The 14,435-nt window shown below is 46.0% G+C and overlaps 2 protein-coding genes across 2 annotated transcripts in view; one reads left to right on the forward strand and one right to left on the reverse strand.

Moving 5' to 3' along the window:
• The window catches only part of USP4 (ubiquitin specific peptidase 4), a 41,078-nt gene extending 32,817 nt beyond the window's left edge, over positions 1 to 8,261 (forward strand). Inside the window, exons 12-20 of the mRNA XM_017732405.1 lie at positions 683 to 874; positions 1,416 to 1,501; positions 2,374 to 2,589; positions 2,665 to 2,735; positions 3,062 to 3,177; positions 3,676 to 3,825; positions 4,497 to 4,600; positions 5,668 to 5,756; positions 5,878 to 8,261. Of these exons, the coding sequence (XP_017587894.1) occupies positions 683 to 874; positions 1,416 to 1,501; positions 2,374 to 2,589; positions 2,665 to 2,735; positions 3,062 to 3,177; positions 3,676 to 3,825; positions 4,497 to 4,600; positions 5,668 to 5,756; positions 5,878 to 5,979 (1,126 nt within the window). The 3' untranslated portion in view covers positions 5,980 to 8,261. The remainder of the gene's footprint in view (positions 1 to 682; positions 875 to 1,415; positions 1,502 to 2,373; positions 2,590 to 2,664; positions 2,736 to 3,061; positions 3,178 to 3,675; positions 3,826 to 4,496; positions 4,601 to 5,667; positions 5,757 to 5,877) is intronic.
• Positions 8,262 to 9,459: 1,198 nt separating this feature from the next.
• EMC3 (ER membrane protein complex subunit 3) lies at positions 9,460 to 14,434 on the reverse strand (the record flags this gene model as incomplete). Its single annotated transcript, XM_008632321.2, has 7 exons — positions 9,460 to 9,701; positions 11,010 to 11,092; positions 11,690 to 11,769; positions 11,921 to 12,002; positions 12,689 to 12,793; positions 13,457 to 13,550; positions 14,318 to 14,434. Coding segments are annotated over 7 exons (690 nt in total), but the record flags the coding sequence as incomplete, so codon positions are not given.
• Between the last annotated feature and the right edge of the window lies 1 nt (position 14,435).

A 14,435-nucleotide genomic window follows, 5' to 3' on the forward strand; every position in this document is an offset into this window, starting at 1 on the left:
AATTAATCTTTTGTAATGAGTAGGCCTGAAGCAAACAGTGTGATAGTGTTGGATCCTGTGGTTTCTTTTGTCTCTGACGGCTGCAAATACCTCATTTGCTGTTTCACCTAGGGCACAAGCTGTGTCACAGTCTCCTCACTGTTCTCTCAGGCTGTTTGTTGTCTTCCAGAATTTTTCTTGTTTGTTTACTGTCCTTGAATTTTTCTGTGAAGCAGATGTTTCCAGACTCTTGGTTTTATGAAACATTAGCTGCTCAGTGATGTGAGTTCAGGCCATAAAACTGTTTGAGAGGCTGGGAGAATGCAAGACCCAAGGTATCAAGAGGATTTCTTTCTCCAAGGGGAACAAACACTGTCAGAGGGATTTCAAAATACATTTAGTATTTTTCACTGGTTGAAGCACTGTGTAGTTGTCAGGGTAATGTCTTGGGAGGTGACTGGTAATAGGGGTTTGAATTAGGAGTAAAGACAGAGGGAAGGTGGCAGTCAAGTCGGTTGCAGGTGTGTGTCCTGTGCCACTGTGAGCCATGGGGAGTGTTCAGGAAACTGCTCTGTAGCATGAGGACAGTACAACCCTCTGGTACTGTTGGAGAGACTTGCTGGACTGACTTCACATTGGTCCTACCTGTGCTGTGCTTCTTGGCAGTGGAAATAACCCACTGAAATACCTGTCTTTCAAACAGGTATGAAGTTTGCAAGCCAAGTGAGGATGGCTCAGAGTATGTTACTCTCTCCATTTACTTTCGGGAAAAGACAATGAGGCAATCCAGCAATACTTCAGGGACTGTGCTCTTTGGGCAGCCACTGTTAATATCTGTGCCGAAACACAGGCTCACCGTGGATCACCTGTACAGTGTGGTTTTGGAGCAGATCAGGTAAGTCATGGCTGTATCTTTGAATCCTATGCCAAGCTCTAGAGGTCGCTTATTCAATTACATTGTAATAGGATTACTGAATCCTTGTTAACAGGGAGAATTTTCCTTGATTTGTGTGGGATGTATAAACCAGGATTTGCATTGCATTAGTGTCTGGAGGCCCCAGGGACATTTCAAGGTCCTGGTTTTTTGGGTTTTGTAACAGATATTGCTGGCTCAGCCTTGCAAAAGGAGTCAGGAGCAGAACTCAGGGCTTGTTTTCAGGGCTCACAGATGAGGCCACCATGACTTACTTTAGCCTTCTCAATATACAGCCAGTGAAACATGGAACAAGCAATGAGAGCAGAGACTCAGGGAATTGTTGTTTGACTCATTCTGAGGGCTCTTGGTGCTGTCATGTAAATGTAAGTGGTGCTGTACAGGGTGGGTTCTTGTTTGTTGGAGGGGACTGGGCAGCAAGAGCTGATGATAGAGGGGAGTGCTGCTGTTCTGATGCACAGCTGCAGTATGGTTGTGTGTTAAATGTGTCCCTTCTCTTCAGCCGCTATGTGAAACTCCCTCTGGCAGAATACTCCTCACCCTGCCCAGACAGAGGAACCTGCAATGGCTCCAATGGTGTGGTTGAAGGTAAAGCCCTTCACTTTAAGCTTTCTAACAGCATTTGGTTTGTGCTGTGTGTATTTGGCTTTAGCTCTAGCAGGTTATTTCTCCCCCGTGATTTAACCACGCTGTTGTGCTGGGCATCTGCGTGGTACAGGGAGAATCTTGTAGACCATTTCCTTCCTAGGGAGATCAGATGTGCATAAGCAGCAGCTGGAGAACAAAGTGTGGATGTGCATTCATCCTGACCAGTGTTAGGGAAGTCCTTGCTTACTCAAGGTGTTCAGAGGCAGCCCTTCCTGATATGCCCTTTGGTGATGAAAACTGGCCTGTTAGGTCACAAAGACACATTGTGGAGAAATTTTTCTGTTGGAGGGCATAGAATCACAGTCTCATTCCTAGGCTAGATGCTCCCTAGGAAGCTTTTAATGCTGATGGCAAATGCATGTTTCCCTTTCCTGTTTGAAATTATTCACTTGTGTAGCCCTGAGGGTAATAGCTGGAATAAGTTAAATGGGGAAAAAAACCTGCCCATTTTCTCCTAAGAATGGAAATAACTTTTCTGGCAACTTACATATTCCTTTCTGTGAAGGCACCCAGCTGCAGCCTTGCTGATTCTCTCTTGGGGATGCTTCTTAGGGTGTGCTGTCAGAAGGTGTCATTGTTAACCTACTGCGAACTGAGCGCTCTCCTAAACTGGCATCTGCTAAAGGGAAAAATACAGCTTCAGATGGAGTGGTTAGCAAGCAGAGGTTTCTTTTTCTGTGTGCCTTTTCATTGCTTTCCACGTAACTGGTGTGTGTTGTACAGGCTGATGCAAACAGCTGTCCATGGGAGGTGTCAGGCCAAACTTTCACTGAAACCCTGTAATACTGTCCTTGTTGGAAATTTTTTTCCAGGTGACATTGAAGAGATGGAGCATCAGGATGGCGGAGAGGAAGGCAAGGAAAAGCTGACAGAAGTTGATCCCTGCCATTCTGAGGGTTGTATGCAAGTGGAGTCAGCAAGAGACCTGCAGCCTTGCAAGAAACAGCATTTCACTTTTAGCCTTGTGAATTCCTCTGGGACTTCGGAGATAAACTCCATTGTTGAAGGAAAAATCTTAAAACTGAATGGTAATTATTTTCTTGCTGGTTTTTTTTCTTCCTTCTTTTTACACCTGTGCAATAAATGTTTCTTCTTTCTTGTAGCTTTTGCTGCAGTTGCTATTGACTGGGATTCTGAGACACGGAGGTTGCTTTATGATGAACAGGAGGCACAGGTTGTAGTATGGTCTTTTCATAAGTAATCTATGTTTAAACTTGCATGATATTTAAAAGGTGACAGTAAACAGTGTTCTGCTGGGTCATCTTTTGTAACAGAATAAGCTGTTTTTACTCTCATGATAAATCTCTAAACCCAAGTGAAGACGTATATTTTCTCTTATGGACTATTTAGCACAAGAAAGGAGTGGCTAGAAGCTGGAGAGGATTGTCTGGGTGGGGAAGGAGGTGCAGAAATAGGCAGTGTGGGGAAAGTGAGCATGTAATTTCTCGATGTCAGGGATTACAGAGTACATGGAATTGAATAAAGCATCTCTTTCACTAGGCATTTGAAAAACATGGAAGCATGCTACAGCCACAGAAGAAGAAGGCTGTAGTAGCCCTCAGAGATTGCATAGAGCTCTTCACTACTATGGAAACACTTGGTGAACATGACCCGTGGTAAGAACCTCTGCCTGCCTACCTTGTCTACCATAAAATGCCTAAGTGTTTGAATTTCCATGATTTGTAATGGGATTCTTACACTTTCCCAGGTCTGTCCTTTTGTCCTCATCTTTGAGAAGTTTATCAGATCTGTATTAAGGCATTGACTCAATAGGCTGTGGACATGGGTTAATAAAAAGTATTTGCTTCCTGCCCGTATTTAAGGAAGAAAATGTCAGTGGGAATGTAGCTTCCAACGATCAAGCTATTTTCAAAAGTTATTTTTTGTACAACGTGCAGTTAACATACTTGCCATAGGACATTTTGCCTATAAAGTGAAAGCAAATTGGAGTTTGGAATTCCCTGAGGCAGTGTGCTCACCTGCATATTCCACAGGCAATGTGCCTTCTGTAAGGCAGGGACTGCACTTGTGCTAGTGAGGCATCTTTAATGGAAGGCCAGAAGCTTTTCTTCTAATGCAGTCATTAATTTCCTTGCTTGTTACTCCTTCCTCAGGTACTGCCCTAACTGTAAGAAGCATCAACAGGCCACGAAGAAGTTTGACTTGTGGTCTTTGCCCAGGATTTTGGTGGTACATTTAAAACGCTTCTCCTACAACAGATACTGGAGGGATAAACTTGACACTGTTGTGGAATTCCCCATCAGGTAGGATTCTTCCCTCAAGTTAGGAAGAACTTGAAGAACTTGGTCAGGAAAGAGGTACTTCTGATGTTTCTGTTGGCTGGGCTTGCTGTTAAAGCTGTCACTGGAACAGGTGTTTTCTGGGTTTGAACTGGACAACTGGCGTGAGTTGAGAGGGGTTAGTATTTTGGGGGGTGGTTTTTGTTAATACTGTTCAGTTTTATACATCTCAAAGAGCATTAGTTACTAGCAGGTGCTGTTTCTTCTAAAATTTGGTTAAGCCCATGTGATTCAACCAAGAGAACTTCTGTAGCAATTTGAGCAAATTTTTTGGGCAGAGCTGCACTTGTAGTGCTGAGTATTGCACCAGTACAAGACAAAAGCCTGCCTTGTCCCTCTGCTTCTGCTTGCCAGCATCCTCCTGTGGGATGAAGCATATCCCTTACTGTTCCTATCTCACTCTTCATGCCTACACAGGGACACTCCAAACTGTGTTTTATTCAACACCTCCCTCTAAACCTTCTGGCAGTGCTTGGTGTGTTTGTCAGGACCTGCCCTGTGTGGGAGGGGTAACAAGTCTGGTCTTCCCACTAACCACACCTGGCCCCTGAGCAGCAGAGCAGCACTGGTGCCATGCTTCAGTTCCTAAAAAGTGATGGTTATGGGTGTACTGATAGGTTTGTGTTTCCTTCCAGGGGTTTGAACATGTCCGAGTTTGTCTGCGACCCAAGAGCAGGCTCATACGTGTATGACCTCATTGCAGTTTCCAATCACTATGGAGCCATGGGAGTGGGCCACTGTGAGTAACTGCTGCTGTTGTCCTTTGTGTGCAAGGAAACGTGGCAGAGGGGTCATGGGAGGGCTCTGCATTGGGACTCCTGCAATAGCCCTCACCAAAGGTATCTAGTCCAAAGCTTACCTGTGTTCTGTGTGCAGGCGAGTATCATATTGGGATCCTGTTAGGATATGGAGGGCAGATAGGTAGCAGCACTTTGGCCTGAGGTCTGACTGATGCCTGTGGGACCCTGGTTTAGCTGTCATTAGTTTTTGTGATGGTGTTCTCCAGTTTATGAGTGGAGTCAAGATTTATCAATGCTGAACTGAAAATTGAGACACTGGCTGACCATAGAATGTCTCCACCTTTGCATTGATAAGGACTGACATAGGGAAAATGTCATTTCACCAGGAGAAAAACTCATTTATATTCAAGTTTGATACATGATGAGTCTGTGTTTTCTGTCACTGGTTTTGCTGCAGCATAGATGAAAAGTGTCTGTAGGTGAGTTTGCTGTATCAGGTGTCCGTGCAGAGCCATGCTGTAGGTAACACTTGTAAAACCACCCAGAAGCAATTTACCCAGAGAGGATGATGAACTCCTGAAGGGAGCTGAAGGGCACATGTTCTGAGGTTGGAGATCACAGTCACAGAACTCTTGGCTTGAACAGATGTTGAGGGACTTGTAACTTCCATCTTGAGTGAGAACTCTTGAAAGTGCTAGATCAGATTCCCTCAGCAGCAGAAAACTTCTCTTTCAAGTGAAAATGCATAGTCTTAAACTGTGTGTGTTTGGGAAAGCTCTGACTCAAGGGCAGTGAACAAAGCCTACTACTGTTTTTCCCTAAGTTTCTTTTCCATGTGTCTCAGCTGTTAGGGATAAGCCTGGTATATGGAACCTGGTCCTAGACTAGCTGGGCCAGCGGGCACGTTGTAGAAGATGTTCATGCTGGTTGACTAGGCTTGGGGTAGGTAATGCCAAAGCTGGCCCCTGGCCTCCCATGCACACGTGGTTGGAGTCCTGAGTGTCCCAGGTATGCCTTCCCTGCCGGCCTTCCCCAGAATGCTGAGCTGCAGTTTCTCCCCCGACAGACACTGCCTACGCAAAGAACAAGGTGAACGACAAGTGGTACTACTTTGATGACAGCAGCGTCTCTGTGGCTTCAGAAGACCAAATAGTGGTGAGTATTTGGCTTGAGGCTGTTCCAGGTCTATGCTGAAAGTGTGGTTCCCTGCTTTGGGCATGACATTCCAGCCAAGCTGTGTGGATGGTTTCAGATGGGTTTTCTTTTTGTTCGGTAGACAAAGGCTGCATATGTGCTGTTCTATCAGCGCCGAAACAGTGAGGAACATTCTGCCCCCTCTGCTCCCCAAGAAGAGTGTGATGGCATGGACACCAACTAAGCACCACCTCCAGCACTCGGCCACCATGGTAGTAGTTACTCTTGTAAAGCAATGCCTGAGGCACCTGAAAATTTTTCTTCCTTCTGTAGGGGTCAAGCAGAAAATCAAGCACTGAAAGATTCAGTGCTGGGGGTTGCAGAATAGCACTGAAGAGCCAGGACTAGGTGCTGACACTTGGGTATTTAGAGGCCAAAAATAATATATATTGGAGCTTCAATAAAGTTCTTTTTAAAATCTGGCTGAGCTGTGTGGCTAGAGGCAGGGGTTGGGACTGTGGTTCTTGGGCTGAGGGTTGTAGCTGAGGTTGGGAGAGGACAGCCTGAGCTGGAGGCCAGGCACAGCTGAGCCTTGCAGGGGCCCATGGAGGAGAATGGTGGGTACGATTCTGTGAATCGGCATTGGGGCTTCCTGCCAACTCTTCTGGTGTTGCTGTTGGGCCCTGCCTGTGTCAGGGAGGCCTCCTGCACCCTTTCTGGAGCTTGGTTCAAATCTTTGTACATCTGGTCTGTTGCAGTCTCTGCCGCTGTACCTTGGTCCCCCTGGCAAAGCAACAAAAGTTTCTCTTGCTTGCATCCTTCCACTGATAGGTTTGAGGCTCTCCTGGGCAGTTTTGACTCAGCATTTTTGATGTGAACACTGAATCCAGTGATGCAGGAATCTTGGCCAGAAGTGAATCATACCTACCTATGGTGTGGCATATGTGCAGGCTGATCCCCATGGAGATGCAGGATACAGCTGCTCTGGCTCCTGTTCTTCTGCAGAGAAAGTAACATCCCTAACACCGATGATTTCTTGTCCTTTCCATCTCCTGCACCCCTCACTTCCAGGCTGCTCTGTAAGCACTTTTCTGCTGCCAGCATTTCTCCTATGGTTTGTGCAGTGACAACATTTTTATCCTTTTTTTGCTCATTTATGTCTCCAGCCAAGCTCAGCACTGTGTCCCCAGAGCTGTCACCTGTAAGGGTGACAGCTCAATGCAATGGATTGTGTGAGCTTTCAGCCTTTTCTCTTGCAACTTTGGTTTTTTTGGACTGCTCTTTCAGCCCTCTTCCATCCTTGAGTGCTGCCTTCTATATTTTCACCTGATCACCTTCTGGGGGCTGCAGGTGTGATAGTCCTGTCCCAGGTCCTGTTTGCCTCTGCTGTTCAATGGTTCTGCTCCATCCTTTTGGCACAACTGGCAAATGCTCTTCCTTCTGTCCTCCTTTACTGTCTGTGTTGCTTTTAGGACTCGAGTCCAGCTTTCTTCTTGAAAAGAGACTCCTGTGAGTCTCACTGGAGAGCTGGTCTTCCATGTGAAAAATGGGAAAAAATTCCAGACCCTTAGCCTGTATTTTTTAGGGGAAGATCTAGCTCAAGGTAGTGAACCAAACCGGGAGGGTTTTTGCTTCCTGGATCCGAGTGTGTTGGCAGAATAAAAGGTTGAGACTGGCTATCATCTGCTTTTTGTTCCCCCTGGAATATGTGCTTGCAGCCACTGTGGCTTCAGTGCTTACCATCACCACCTCTTCTGGTGGTCAGCAGTGCTCATCCATTTAACTCCAAACTTGCCAGCTCAGCCCCACCTTTCTGCAGCTCCTGGCAACAGGCCCTGTAGGACATCACAGTGTGCCTGTCCCTGCATCCTGGGAGGGCAGCACCAGGAAACCCTTTGCCAGGGCACTGGGAAGTGATGGAGAGGAGGAGGGGGCATTGTCTCTAGCCAGCATGCTACTGATGTGATTCTCCTTTGTGGAATTTTGCTTTCAAAGCATTAAAATTTGAATTTTGAGATCACAATTGCTTAGTTGCTTCTGCTGTTTCATTTTTTATTTTTATTTTTGCAACTCTTAATATTGCAATTTTTTTCCTTATTACTGAGGGGAGCATGCAAAAGGCAATTTTTTAAGCTGTAGCACTGCACTGAAATTACTCTAATCAGCATTTTTTTGTTTGTTTTACCCTGAAAGTAAGTCACGTGGGCATTCCAAAATGGGGAATAGAGGAAAGGGAGGACAGCAAAAGACCTTTTTAAAATGAAAATGAAATAGCCTTTGTTCTCCTCCTCGTCTCCCTACCTGTGCTGACACTGAGAAATGCATCCGTGGGGCTCAATCTCAGATGCTGAACAGACTCTGTTGTACTGCAGAACAAGTGGCCCAGCTCTGCTTCCTCTGCCTCTGAGCTGCTGGGCTTTGGCTGGTGTGTGTGTGCTGTAATACCAGACTTTTTTAGACTAGCACTTTGTAAGTGGCTGGCTCTGTTGTACAAAGAGGAAAATTAAAGAGTGGTTTGCACTGAAACTGAGTTCTGTTGTATTTTCAGCTTTCATTATGTGGCCTAAGACTGCTGGTTGTGGGGATGCCTGGTGCTCTAGGGGTAATTTGGGCTGGGGGAGGGCAAGTCCTGCAGAGCCAGTGCCGATCTGGGAGAAGATCAGCTGTTGAGGGCACAGCTCTGCACAGCTGAGGCTTCAGTTTGCTCCAGGGTTGCTTTTTCTCCCTGCACTGCTGGGGTTGCTGGTACCTGTGCTCTAGCAAAGCTGTCCTTGCTTTTTTGTGGCACTGGGCAGCCTCAGCTATGGTTTCATCCTTCCTCTTCCTCTGCAGATCCCTGAGAGGTCCTGGTCTTCCTTTCTGTCCATTTTCTCCAGGGTATCAGGGCTGCCTGTACCACTGAGGTAGTTGTCCTGCAGTCTCTGTAATTTCCTCCTCAAGGCAACCTGAACACATTTGTGAGAGCAGGCTGGAAAAAGCTGAGGCAGTGCAATGGGCCTGTGTGTGGGATTGTCCCAGTCTTGCAGGCCAAGGTGGGCTGTGAAGCCCTTGTGAGAAGGTTTGAAGTCTTCATGCCACAATTACAGTCTAAGAGCAGAGGAGCTTGATCTCAGCTGGAGCTCCTGAGGGTTAATGAGCTTTAATGTAGAACAGCAGCTGCTGAGCTTTGCTGTGGAGGGCTGACTCCAAAGCATGGTGTGAAACCCATCGTGGGAAGAAGGGAAAGCAAAGGGGCAGCTTCCCTGTTCACTGGGAAGATGATTTGGTGAGAACAGAAAATCAGTGTCACAGTCCTGGCTCAGCTCCTGCTTTGAAGAGGGATGTGCAGTTTTACCCTGAGAAAAATTGGTAAAGAATAAAGAATGGGGGAAAAAAATAACAGCCCCAGAGTATGGAAGAGCTTCTTTTTACGAAGCGTTTTTCCATATTGGGACTGTTCTCCCTGGGGAAGAGGTCTGAGGAGCTTCTGCAGAAGGACAAGCCAGGAACAGTTGCTCCCTGTTCTCTGCAGTCCAAGGTGGGCAGCTTAAAGCATTCATTATCCCCACCTGGCCCAGTAAATAACAGCCAGGCACCCTTTGGCAACACCCTGCTGTGCATGTGGCAGGCAGGGAGGGGCTGTGTGGGCACTCAGGTGCTTACAAATGGACTTGGGAAGGAATAAATTACTGGGGAAATAGTGTGAGTGTATCCTTGGGGTCAAATCAAAGTGAGGGCACTGCAGTTCTGAACATGATGGTTTTCTTTTATTCTCAGCCTTGCTAAAATACATTATATAGTTTTAGATAACAGATTTCTTTTCAAATAACTTTTACAAGAAGAGACAAAAGCATACTCTCAGAAGATGGAGGTCTGAAGTTCTTCCTTAAACATGCCTTCAAAATGGAGGTCTTTTGCCATGAGCTCTTCTTCTACATCTTCTAAGGCCCACTGATGATCTGTCAGTTCTAAGGCTTCCCATTCCGTCTGCATTGGCAGTGAACAGAAGTAGAGAAGGAAAAGCAACACGGGATTAGACAAGAACTAGACAAAGCAGTGCTTTCTTTAACAACTGCTACAAACACCAATTTCTATGAAAAACCTGGCAATCCTGTCAACTCTGAAATCAGTGATTTATGCTTAATTAGATGTTAGTTGGTCAATACAAATTGCATCACAGAAATCAGAAAAACTACATTATCTACTTTCTGCCAACCCTTTACCCTTCTGGAACAGTCCACTGCTTCTGTAACAGCCAGCCCTGTTCTGGTGGGTCAAGTGCTTTGCAGTGAGTTAATTCTTTAGTTCAGAGTTACTTGATAACAACAGGTAAAAAGCCAAAAATTTTGCACCTGCTCACAGACTTGTGCACAAAGCCTGCAAAAAAACCATGTCCCATGATGCCCAGCAGAGATTTGTATTTCTTGGCCAGAACATTTGTGCAATATGGGCTTTTCCCCTTTTGTTTCTGCTGAAGCATGCTGTGGGTTTAGGTCCCTGCAAGGCTGAATGGCAGAAGTGCTGCAGAGAGCCAATACTGGGTGGGAGTCAGTACCGGCTGGAATTGCACCTCGGTGCTGACTGTGACAGAACACCCACTGCTCCAGCACTGCTGCCAACTGCAGCCATGCTCTTCTCTGGCTGAGCCTCTGCCTGGGTGGTGTGGGATTTTTTAACCAGGAAGGTTACTGAAAACAAACTGCAGGAGCAGACCATCCCACCTTCCCAGGCAGCAGGTTATGTGTGGCTAAACCTCTTCTGCAGTACGTAAAAACAGAAACCGGGTCTGTCCTTTGTGCATAAACCTGGGCTGTGAAAGGCAGAGGCAGGCTAACAAGCAAGTGCCTATGGAAAGTGCTTTAGGAGAATTTCAAGACAGTCAAATCCTGTGGATTTTCCACTGAACTGACTTGCTTACTTGATTCTCTTACCCAAGTTCCATCAGGTGCCTGCTGGACTCATGCTCAGCTGCACTATTAACAACTTTTGCAGAGCCAGTTTCTGCTTTGGAACTATATCTCAAGGTAAAAAAAACCCCTTCCTCAGCAAAAGCAGAGGATGGGACATAAATTCAGCTTTTGTACTGGGAATGACTGATCTGTCAGGTTTACTGCAGGGTATTCGGGCTCTGCCAGACCCAGAGCAACTCCCACAGCCTTCATAAGCTGTCAGCTCTAATTTTAGGAACAGGAATCCAGAGCAATTCCCTTACCTGACACAGGGAGAGGATGAGTTACATGCAGCCTACGACCCTGCAAGCTCACACAAACAGGAATGCAGGTGGGAATACTGTACCTTAAATGCTTTGTTGGTATCTGCTGGCATGGCCATTGCTGCCCCTGTCATTTGTTCTTGCATCACCCTGGACTGATCTGCAGCTAGAAATGAGAAATGAGAGGTTGATTTGTGTGTTACTAAACAGCATTCCCTGGAGCATGGTGCCACTGGGAAGGTTTTTATCTATAGATGAGAACATTGCAGCAACACCCAAAATGCAATACTGCTGTGCCAGAAGGAGTCCTGACAAGACATCTTGCTCCCACCTGCTACATCTTAGCCAGATTTACATAAAATATGCAGAAAAGTTGAGGAAAATAGTTTTCTACATTCCCAATGCACATCTGTCCGGCCCCACATCTAACATTGAGAAATCTTTACAGTTTTCCTTAAATAAATAATACAGAGAATAGAAATAAAACAAGCCTGAGCACAAAAGTTTTGCACGCTGATCTGATGGGAAAGAAAGCCTGGGCTAACAACCATGGAAGTTTATGAGCCAGTGTCTGGTGCAGGAGATTTGGGTACTTGTTGCAGGTGCTGTCAAACCTAGCCCAGGGAGAGTAAATAATCTCACCGAAAGGAGAAAGGCATTCAAGAGCTTTTTGCCTGGAAACTTAGAAATCTTTTCCCCAGCCTCCCTCAGATGACGTCCCTTGGAAGGAGAAGCCAGTTCCCAGAAATGTCAAGCGCCTCACCATTATCTTGGCCCAGGATGAGAGTATAAATGCTTCTGAGTCCAAACACATTCAAGAAGTACCAGGAAGCAGAGCTCACCCTGACAAATCAGAACAAGCACGGCTGTTGTCAGTTCAAAGCTGGCACATGACCTCATTCCAGCAGCACACACAGACCATCCAAGGGTTATTAACACATTCAGCATTTTCCAAGTGGGAATTGGACCTTGCTTGTTGAGGACAGGGGCTTACCAGGATGCGTCTAAAGTGAGCAACTCAATTCCCTGCTGCAACATTGGCTTAAAACGCAGCGTCAGAGGAAACGGGACCTTTGCTGCAGGATAGAGAAGAAAAAAAGCCCAGCTTCACAAAGTGACACTGCACAACTACAAAGCACAGGGCAAAGTGAGCAGGTAGTTCTTTTATTACATCTAATGTAGTCTGAGTGCAACGTGCACAATAAAAAGTTAATTTGGATTTTTGAAAAAGCTGCAGTTCTGTATTCATTTTAATATGAAAAGGCTTTCTGAAACTATCAAATGACCAAACCCTCACACATATTACTTCAGTGACTGTGAAAGGGAATGTCTCTTGTTAAAGAAACAGTTATCACATAAACAGTAGGAAAAAAACCCCAGAACTACGAATTTAAGTAAGTATTTTTGATGTGTACACTCCACACAGTAACCAACTCCCTAGACAGGTTCAGAGGAAAATCCACTGTATCAACCTGAAGTTTAGGCAGTTTTAATAAAACACTGGTTTTGTCACTACAGTTGTTCCTGAGCTATTTTCTTTGAGACCATGACCAATACTTTGAAAACAATTTCTCCTCCCCCTTTGCAATGAGACAACCAAATCTGTGCAGTTCATGGAGTGAAGAGCAGCAGTGCCACAAGCCTAATTTATGCTGCTTCTAACTGACTGCTCTCAGGTTGAGGAGAAAATCTCTGATGCAGCTCAGACCCTCAAGGTCATCTTCAGAAACACAGCCAAACCCATCTTATTCCAGACACTTACTTGTGACAAATCCTGAAAATGTCATGTTGATCCAACCACCAATGAGGATCATAGGCAGAACATTGGTTACATTCCCTTTCATCATATCTGTCAGCATGGTAGGATCTGCAAATCATAGATGGGATGTGAAGTGGCAGCATATCACAATAAAGAGAAACAAGTCATTATGTGTCAGCTAATTTAATTAAGAAACTGCATGAGACAACAGTCCTATCCCAGTATCTATAATTTTCTATTGTTGACAATACTTTGCAAAATGAGATGAGCAGCCAGTGTTCTGGTGGCTGCTGCCACAGGGGTGTTGTGTTCTGTGCTGTCTGACCCCATCCCTTGCCCCAGATCTGTGAACTTGCGTGACCGCTCTGTGAGCTGACCTGGGTAGAAGAAGGACAACAAACTCCTATTTTGCTGTATACATTACTTAAAAATTAAATTGCTTTGGAGAAGATCATGCAGGAGCTGGAGCAAAACACTGGCAAAAGGAGTCGAGTGAGAGCAGGACTTCCCATGCCTGGATACCCTGAGGAGGTCAGGTCTCCTGAGATGCTGCAAGCAGCTCAGAGCTGAAGTTGAGCAACATGAAGTGGCCTAATGTGTTGTTACCCAAGAGAGGGATCTCACTCCTGCACCCCGTCCCCAATACCCAGCTGAACAGTCCCACCCCTCCCTCACCCTGCCTGAGCTCCCTGGAAAGCTGATTCACCTTCCACCCTCGGCAGACACTGACAGGTTTTTCTACCTGGCTGCAGTTAGGGTACCTTAACATACCTGTCATTGGTGAAGGAGGCACTACCTTTCTTTTTGTTTTCTTAAAAAATCCATCCTCGGGGTTATTAAAAAAATATTTCCGGGACAGAAAAGACTGAAAACAGAAAAAGACAATGCCAACACCGTAAGAAGCAGAAGGACAGAAGCATTAGTTCTTGCTCAGACATTCAGACATCTTGTGAGTTCTTTCACAACACACCTTTCTTGGATAGCTGCCTCATTGCCCATGTGTTCTAAAGCTCCTCACGTTTCTCTGCATCCAGAGTACCAGATCTCTGGCTTTTTGAAATTCTTGAACAAATTATAAGAGTTCTCTGAAGAAAAATCCATGTTAATTAAAGAGCTTCTAGTGTTTTGTGCAAATTCTTTGTGCAGGTTGAGCACCAATTCTGATACATGGAACACTTTCACTCTCCCAACTGACCTCTGGATTTCACAAAACACACACTTGGTACCAACACAGCCAACATGAGTGATGGACTTAGTTTAGCAAACATTTCAGCTGACATTGTATGCCCACCTCGTTATCCCAGGCTTGTATTCCATCCCTGTGTGCTTGCTAGCAGATATTAAACACGACAGTTTGGAGACACATCTCATGTCAGCATGCAGTTAAAACACCGAGCAGTGACAGCTAACATAAATGTCAGGGAAAAGACATATACAGCGGTCCTGTGTCCAAGATTCCTAAAATCTGCACTCCTGGACACTGCCCTGGCCCAGGGGTGACCCGGCAGCGTCCGACCCCGCGGGCCCTTGTGGGCTCTGCTCGTCCCGCGGCACTGCCCGGACAGAGCCCCGCGCTTTGTGCTGCTTTCCCAGTCACCCTCTTTGTAAAGCCCCAACCGCGCAGCTCCGTACCTGCTTTGGAATGTATTTTCCATTTTCCCGAAGGACTCTGCTCCGGATCAGGACTTGGCTGGAAGAGAGACACGTGGCATTAGCGGGCCGGGCCGGGCCGGGGGCAGCGAGGGGCGGG

This window comes from Corvus brachyrhynchos, unplaced genomic scaffold (genome assembly GCF_000691975.1).
Source record: "Corvus brachyrhynchos isolate BGI_N302 unplaced genomic scaffold, ASM69197v1 scaffold4, whole genome shotgun sequence".
NCBI lineage: Eukaryota > Metazoa > Chordata > Aves > Passeriformes > Corvidae > Corvus > Corvus brachyrhynchos.